Here is a 9,597-nt window from a genome sequence, read left to right as displayed (position 1 = left end):
TATATATATATATGTATATATATATATGTATGTATATATATATATGTATATATATATATACATATATGTATATACATATATCTATTTTGCAAAAATTCTTCTTACTTATACTAGAATTCATATATTTCCATATTTGGTATTGGATCTCTAATCTGTGTTCTACTAGCTCTTGCTTTTCTTTCTTGTTTTTTTCTTTTTCATCAATGTTCTTATATTTGTCTACAGGCAGGAAGATATCCCTGTGGAAGCTAACCGCAGTTTCTCCATTCCCTACTTATGGACACGTGGTATTGGACTTGGTAAATTTTGTCCCTCTGTCTGTTTGCATTCTATGTCCGAAATACATCCAATGATGATTTTTCTTTTGTTACTTAGAATTATTATTCAAAAATCAAAATAACAATTATTTTTTCCCCAAACTTATTATTACCATTATTATCATTGTTATTATTATTATTATTATTATTATTATTATTATTATTATTATTATTATTTTAATCTGAATTTATCTCAAAGCTAAAAATCATTTTTGCATTCAAATTCAGTCTCTGGCTTTTTGTATTTATTTCATTATTTGCTGTTTCGCATCAATGTTGCCATATGAGCATCGGTGGGTAGGATAGATTTACAAATTTAGATAACTTATTTTTTAATTTCATACTAGGATTTTATTATTTCCACTTGAAATCTTCTAAATAGTAACTAAAATCAGAATGGAACCACTTGTGAGCCAGGCAAACTGATGTAAGCAGATTTATATGCCTGGCTTATGTATGTAAAATAAAGCCTTTGTGCGCTTGGCCCACTTGTTTAAAAACCACCAGCCAGATCTCCTGAAAGGCACATACATTAATGCAAAAATGGAAGGATAATATGATTTTAAACACATTGTATGTGAACAAGGATGGATGATCATGGCTTTTCTTTTCATTTTTTTTCATGTTGATGATACATTTCAATTATATAAATTCTAAACAATTATGTTTCCCTACACCAACAATTGTACAATCTTGTATATCTATTTAATGATTTTCCTATAGCTATTTCTGTTAGTAAAGTCAAAGGAGTGTTTTTCTGATGAGGTCAGAATAAAGCTGAAACAAACCTGAAGTTTAATCTTGTACTTACCTCACAAACAAAAATAATATTTGTTATTAGAATAATCATGTTTTTATCTTCACTGTGTACTTATTTTTATAATTCTATAATTCTTTAAATATAAAATTAACTCTGTTCCCATGATGGGTATTTAATGATTTTCTTTCCATGTACTGATTTCACCATTCTGTTTGCCAGTGTGGCCAGTAGTATCACTGTTTTAACTGTGTGGATAACAGTATTATCACTCTTCTAAATGATGTGTAGCCAACACTAATCCTCTTCTAGTGTGCAGCTAATTCTTTCCATTTCTTTTCTTTTTTGTAGCCACCACTATTCATTTTAGAGTTTGTGCCCAACATTATCATCATTTTAATTTCTCGTTTCACTTTCTCTTTTCTAGTTTATAGACACCACTCTTGCATTTCTAGTTTAAATGCAGCACTATTCTCTTTCTAAATGCAGCACTGTTCTCTTTCTAATTTGTAACCAAAGCAATCATTTTCTAGTTTGTTTCCAGCCCTATCTGTTTTCTAGTTTGTTTCTAGCCCTATCTGTTTTCTAGTTTGTGTTTGGTACAGTCCCTTATGTAGTTTGTGTCCACCTCTTTCACTTTTCGAATATATATCAGTTTTCTACTTTATATCCAGCATTATCACTTTTCTACATTGTGACCAGCATTATCAGTTACCTAGATTACAGAACAATCATTTTTCTACTTTGCTAGATTCCCTTGTTCGAAAATGTAAGGACACAGATCATGTCGTATAGCCAGCTGGAGACGATGTCTCCTGAGGATAAATTACAGTAACATTTGTCCTAAACCAGGACTGCCATGTTATGTTGGCAAACAATCTTTACTACAAAATGAGTTATAATGGAAATCAATGAAATAATTATAAACTAAACAATCAGCAATTTGATAACCAAATTCTTTCAGATTTTTTAAAATCATAAATATAAAGCAATTTTTTAAATCATATATATAAAGCAATTTTTTAAATCATAAATATAAAGCAATTTTTTAAATCATATATATAAAGCAATTACAATTTGAGTCTTAAGTGTAGTATTCCCGTCATAACCTTGTGCTATTAGTTATATGTATCTTAATTAAACAGCTATTACAATGTGTAACGTAGACATATACTGGTACCTTACAAATGAAATTCTTGATTTAATAAAATTATCTTCACCTGTAAATGACGCACCATAATTACCAAATGGTAATTAAAACCATCTCCACATGGGAACAGGAGATAACCTCAAGGTTCAAGAATTCTCTAAAATTAACATGCCATGAAGGAAACGTGCAGGCATATTGTCTGGAGATAAGAGGACAATATAGACATATTTCTTGCTTAATAGTTTTCATCAGCACAACAGTTGTCCGAGCTGTCTCCAGCAGCCAGGGGGGTTAAACCAGTGGTTCTCAGCTAGAGTTCACATGACCTTTAAGGGTCCATATAACATTTTGTTGCCAAAATTTATGCGCAATAAACTGATTACACTTGTACGATACACAAAATATTTTAAACAGTTTTTTTTTATACAGTCGCTATTAATATCTAATTATAAAAAGTATAATAGGGTTTTTAAAAATCGAATAGCTATGGGGGCTTGTCCAAATAAAATAGAGATCAAAAGGGTCTATAGATAACAAAATGGTTTGAGAACCACTGATTGAGACTCATACCAACATGCCAGCCTTTGTCTATGTTATTCAAACACATGCCATTGGCCATTTTTGAGTTATTTCTTTTAGCTCGTTTTTTGTTTATATTACGATGTGTCTTAACTGTTGAATTTATGTCATAACTGTAGTGTTGAAGTCATAAATGTAGTGTTTAATGTCATAAATGAATGTAAGTTTGTGATGTAGAGGTAGCTGTTTGTTTTCTGTTTATGTGTAGTCTGAATGTTTACTGATGTTCAATTATTTTCACTCTGTTTCACAATTGCTTTGTTGTATTTCAATGCTAATATGATTCAGGAAAGGCATTGTTTTATATGAACCGTAGAAACCCCCCCCCCCACCAAAAAAAAAAATGGTGCTTTGAATGAAGTTTTTGTTAATTATTCATATATTTATTTGTATTTATGCTTTTGCCTTTTCTTGCCATTAGACAGTATGTGGCAACTGTAGGTGTATGTATTATATAAGTGTGTGTGTGTGTGTACATATATACACACATATATATATGCATATATATATATATATACATACACATATATATATATATATATATATACATACATACATACATACATATATATATATATATATATATGTGTGTATATATATATATATATATATATATATATATATAATAGGAAGCAGCATATACATACCTGTTGTACATCACTGTAGTTTCCATGTGTGTGTGTGTGTGTAGGTATGTGTATAGACATGAACATGTGTGTTTGTGTAATCAGTGCTGCCATGTCTGCTTTCCATGCTGGCTTGGGTTGAATGAGACTTTTTGCAGTAGTCTTCTGCATCCAGATGCCTTTCTTGTATGTAGATTACAGTGATATACATTAGGAGTTATTGTTGTTTTCGTTATCGTTTAGCCCCAGGTCAGTGCTCATCCAACAGACCTGTAATCATGTGTTCCTCCTTTGACCATCCCATTTTTTTGTTGATCATTGAGTATCCAAGATTACATTAACTAATAACTGCTCCCCCTTTTCAAGATGATAAAACTGTGATTTAAGGGAAATTTTGCTGCTATTTCTAGAGCATCAGTTGACCATGAGGGAGCTTTGTTGTTGGCTTGTACCTACCGTAGTCATTTACTTTTTCAAATATGTTTTGTTGTAATTATTGTAAATCTGTTGATATATGTTACATTTACTAAACACATTCAGTTTTGTTACATAAACAGATTTTGTGATTAAACCTCTGGGCTCTCTCTGCAGGATGAACCTGAGATCAGCTGGACTAGTTTCAACTGGTTATTACCATCTCATCTACTTCATCTAATCCTATCCATCCTACAGAGAAAGCAAGCTGTTTACTTATTATTCATAAAAATACCATGGATAATAATCCTCAATTTTACTCATTTACATCGTAATACAGTGTGTTGATCCTTTCACTGCCATAATACAAATTAAATAGAGTGGTTCTGTTTCAATGAATTATGAAAATAGTCAAGAATTTAGTTGAATAACTTAGTCATTATCAAACTGGTACTTAAGGCAGTGAGCTGATAGATTCGTTAGCATGCCAGGTGAGATGCTTAGCGGTATTTCATCTGCCGCTACGTTCTGAGTTCAAAATCCACTGAGGTTGACTTTGCCTTTCATCCTTTCGATGTTGATAAATTAAGTACCAGTTGCGTACTGGGGTCAATACAATCAACTATCCCCCTCCTCAAAATTTCAGGCTTTGTGCCTGTAGTAGAAAGGATTATTAAACCGGTATTTGAAACATAAATTAACTTGAAATTTTGAAGGAAGATTTTAATTTTTATCACTTCAACCATTTTGTTTCTATTAACTCTTTTGAATTTTTTAAAATAATGAAGAATTTAATAAAATAATATTGTTGTTCGTTATTTACATTATTTACATTTGACGGATATTTGTCCTCATCTTGTTTGTTGTTAACACAGCGTTTCGCCTGATATACCCTTCAGCCTTCATCAGGAAAATATTAGATTTATAAGCTCTAAAATTCACTCCATAATTGCCCACGGGCATATGGCGTAGTGGTTAAGAGTGCGGGCTACTAACCCCAAGATTCTGAGTTTGATTCCAGGCAGTGACCTGAATAATAATAATAATAATAACGTTGAAAAATACCTTAGGAATGAGAACCTAGGTTCGAAATTTCCCCAAGACTCCTGATGAAGGCTGGAGGGTATATCAGCCGAAATGTTGTGTTAACAACAAACAAGATGAGGACAAATATCCGTCAAATGTAAATAATGTACATAATTTGTCATCTCTTAAATATAGAACTGAACTTTGTTGTTATTAAGATGGTAATTGGAACATAAATTAACTTGAAATTTTGAAGAAAGTTTTAATTTAGTCCATTTTAAAACAGGAAGATTTTTGCATTGTAGAAGAAGGAGTGGTTTGAGGTGAGTTGGTATCTAAAGGGTGAATATGTCACTGAAATTAAGGGCTGAGGTATAATTGTCAGTGTGTGAATAAAATATCAGTTCACTCGTGTATGTTTAATAAATGTTATTTGCCCTAACTCTGCTTTTCCTTTCTTCCATTTCAGATACGATCCATGAAAATTCTTCACCGCACATGTTCCGCCTTTTTAATTCGCTTAAAACTGCAGGGAATGGAAACAAGCCACGTCAAGGTTCCGTTGCAAGCATACAGTCAATCAACAGTATTCCTGTTAATCAAATAAACTTAAAAGGTAGCTCAGTCATTAAAAAGGATGGTTCCGTAGTCATTATGAAAGACGGCAAAATCGTGTGTGTACGTCAAAACCGTAGCAATAAAAAACTGTCCGACAGTTCAAATTCTTCAAGTTTTGAAGAGAAAAGACCTTCCCTTGCAAGCGTCCCCAGTGGTTCGGCATTCAAGTTCAACATCGGAGATTTCTCAACTCTGGATGAATATTCTGAAGAAATCGATGATTCCGATTCTTTAAATACGTCTGACTCTTTCGGCCAATTGAAAGACGCGCAACATAACAAAAAATTCTCTTTAGATAGCATCGGCGAAAATGAAAGTGAGGATCAAGTTTTCATCTGTCCTGACGCTGAACAAAACTCTTACAAGGAAGGTTCTGGAAGGCAAAGACTCAGATTTAATTTAGAAGGAGATATGTCTCAAACAAATCATGATGTAGATGATAGAGATAGTGGAAGCTTAAGGGAGGCCATATCCCAGTCTTTAAGTTCAGAGAATACAGCACCTGATAGCACAACTTCCAACGGTTATCTCCATTAACAAAAAAAAAGCCAAAAAAGAAAAAAAAAAAAATGCCAAAATAATTCAAAAAAGTTATTGTGTTATTGTTGTCTTAATTTATCCAAAAGTGTAAACAGCCATGAAGAAAGGAAAAAAAGACCAGAAAAAAATAAAAGAAAAAAAGGAATCATTTATTTGTGTCTGTCTATCTAAAGTGGCTGCATCTTGTTTAAAATTTCTTTAAACGCCAGCAAATTGTTAGATATTTCGTATCTTTCAGTATGTAAACCTTAACCCTAACTCTAATTGGAATGTTGCTTCTAATTTATCTGCCCTTGCCTCTACTTAACTGTTGCTGAATTCAACGGATTTCATATGGCATTTAAGATTGCAGCAGTGCTTTTCAAAGATTCTTTTATAATTCTGAAAAGACCAAAGAAAAAGAAAAAAAAGAAAATCCACATATTTTTTTATCTGTTTTTTTCATTTCAATTGGACAATTTGACTAATATCCTCTTTGTAAGTTTTACAGCAGCTTCAACTGTACCACCATCATGTACATGCAACTCTGCATTCTAGAAGAGTGCAGTATTATGAAATGCAGCTGCATTGATTATACATTGCTTTTTCGGGGTTTGGTTTACTGTTTCTGGCGTTATTTCAGTGCTTCATCTTTTATGTAGACCACATACAGTTTGAGATGATGTGTTATCTTATTGTGTGATATCTATGTTATCTGATTGGTGTTAAGTGTTTCAGTGTAGAATGTGGTGTTTCCCCTATGATTGGTGTTGCTTGTTTTACTACAAAATACCAAAGACATAGATTATATTTCGTACACGGTTGTACTGTATTAGACCTTTTGCAGCAGAGGTCTGTTATGCATACTCAAAATTCCATTAGCTGCAGAAAGCAGATTTATATACCATTCTCTTTGAAAATTACTATTTGTGAATCTCACAACAAGAGATATTCAGCAACAGTACTTTGGAGTAAAGATTGTTTGCCAACATAACATAGCAGTCCTTGTTTAGGACGAATGTTGCTGTAATTTAGCCCCTGGAGACATCGTCTCCAGCTGGCTATACAACATGGTCTGTGTCCTTATATTTTCGGGGCTAAATTGTGTCCTTGTATTTATGGGGCTAAATTACAGCAACAGTCGTCCTAAACCAGGACTGCCATGTTATGTTGGCAGACAATCTTTACACCAATCTATCTGTTGTTGAAAAATATTTTCATGTGAGATCTGTTGAGTTTATTAAATAACATGACTCAGAGAAAATACCAATTCTCTTTGTTGTTAGACGTTTAATATAATTGTTGGAATAACAATGGATTTTGATTTTGCAGTGAAAGCGTTAACGTGTAGAGCTATGTAAAGCATCAATTTTGTAAATTGTTGATGTTATAATGTCGGATATCCTCTATAAACAAGTTTGTGTTGTGCTGCTTTTATTGGGTGACATTTATGTTGTGGCCATTGTTTAGCAGCAATTGTGTACAGTGTGTTTTCCTGCATGTTGTGTTATTTTATTGGGCAGTTAATGTATAGGGCATGTGTTGTATGCAGGATCTGTGTTGCTTCTGTTATAATAAGGAAAAGAAGGTGTTATACATATGATGTAGGATTTACCCAACAAAACTACATTTTCAACATTATGTAATATTGTGGGTCCAGGATGGTTTGTGTAGTTTTTGTTCATTATTTTCATCATACCTAATACTCTAATTATTACTGGTACTATCAGTATATACACATTTGAAACAACAGAGCTTAAAATAGGATATATATATATATATATATATCGTGTATAACATGCTCATATACAGTGAGTGCCCTGTGCACATTTCGGTATCAACCAGTGTGTTATAAATGAATTATGCATTGCTGCTATTGGCACTGATTTCACTGTTGTGCTCCAAATCCTGCTTATTTCAGTTTCAAGATCTTTGCATATTGACAAGATTTCCACGTTCTTTCAGGCAATGTTCTGGTCAGAATGTGTCAAGAATGTCTATCAGAATAAAAGCATTTCCAATCCAGTCCTTGATTATTAAATCCAAACAGTTTGCATTGATCTCCTTTGTCAGGACGGATTATTGTCCCATGTGATTGTGGCCAGGTCATCATCATGGACTGTGCGTCTTACATATTTATACTACTTGTCCTTTTTCACATTGATGTGTTGACATATGGTCTAGAGGACATAATGCTCTAATTATTACTGGTACTATCAGTATATACACACTTGAAACAACAGAACTTAAGATAGTGATATACATAACATGCTTATACACAGTGAGTGCCCTGCTCACATTTCAGTATTTATCAATGTGTTATAAATGATATATACACTGCTGTTATTGGCACTGTTTTCACTGCTTATTTCAATTTCAAGATCCTCGCATGGTTGTTACACTTCTGTATTCTTGCTTGGAACTGTTTGCTGACTTGTTGCTAGAGCTAGTATTTATATGGTTCCCTCAAATGTTGGTCTTATCATGTCGGCTTCATCTTCTATCATTTTTCTGTTAGGTTCTCCTCAGTATTATCTCTGCTTCATCTGTTGAGCTGTAAGATCTTGTTCTGTTTTTCTGCCAAGTGTATGATTGAGTGTATATTTTTATTGTGACTGTGTATGCAACTGAATACGAACAGAACTCAGTTGAACCCCTTAAAATGGCACCAGTTGTTGGGTGTCACTATCACCAAGGATGTCCCACTTTTACTCATTTACTTGTTTCAGTCATTTGACTGTGGCCATGCTGGAGTACCGCCTTTAGTCGAGCAAATCGACCCCAGGACTTATTCTTTGTAAGTGTAGTACTTATTCTATCGGTCTCTTTTGCCGAACTGCTAAGTTACAGGGGACGTAAACACACCAGCATCGGTTGTCAAGCGATGTTGGGGGGACAAACACACACACACAAACGTATACACACACATACATTAATATATATATATATATATATATATATATATATATATATATATATATATACCGAAGCTTTGTGATTGAATCTGGAAGGCAGAAGTTATTGCCATGTATGTATATGTGTGTGTAGGTGCTTGTGCCTCTCCGAGAGAGAGAGAGAGGGATATACACACACACACACATGCTTTGCAATCCACAATGTTATATATATAAGGATATTATTATTCACAATTTACAATAATATCAGTTGCTAGCATGTGTAAAAAAAAAGCCATAAAGGTAGAAATTATTGATTAATAATGAAGGGTACCACTGGTAGCACCAGCATGTTAAAGATAGCAGTTGAAACAATTCAAAACCACAGTTTTCACTTGTAACACAATGGTGAAGTCAGAGGTACAAGTAAAACTTTAAGACCTTGTAGCATTGACAAAAATAATCGTAAATGAAAGCCAGACATACCCATATTATATGTATATATGTATATGTATCTATGTAGATATGTATCTGTGTGTGTGTTTGTGAGTACCTTTGCTTTGTCAAGACTTGTGATAGTTGTAAATGAGCATCATCATCATCATCATCACCATACAGGTGAGATTAATTTTAATCCTTCAGTTCTCTATATATGTGTGTATGTATATATATATATATATATATATATGCATATATA

At 33.1% G+C, this 9,597-nt stretch overlaps 1 protein-coding gene across 4 annotated transcripts in view; it reads left to right on the top strand.

Annotated features, from left to right (window-relative positions):
• The window catches only part of LOC106874735 (alpha-2Db adrenergic receptor), a 113,956-nt gene extending 104,378 nt beyond the window's left edge, over positions 1–9,578 (top strand). For 3 of the 4 annotated variants that reach the window (XM_014922568.2, XM_014922567.2, XM_014922569.2), the window contains one exon: positions 5,339–9,578. In XM_014922568.2, coding sequence (XP_014778054.1) covers positions 5,339–6,024 — 686 coding nt within the window. In that variant the 3' untranslated portion in view covers positions 6,025–9,578. Of the gene's footprint in view, positions 1–225; positions 300–5,338 lie in introns of all 4 variants that reach the window. The other variant, XM_052974490.1, reaches the window with a different exon arrangement.
• Positions 9,579–9,597: the final 19 nt, after the last annotated feature.

Source organism: Octopus bimaculoides, chromosome 18, assembly GCF_001194135.2.
Source record: "Octopus bimaculoides isolate UCB-OBI-ISO-001 chromosome 18, ASM119413v2, whole genome shotgun sequence".
In the NCBI taxonomy this organism is placed as follows: Eukaryota; Metazoa; Mollusca; class Cephalopoda; order Octopoda; family Octopodidae; genus Octopus; species Octopus bimaculoides.
This window is presented reverse-complemented; position numbering and strand designations above follow the sequence as displayed.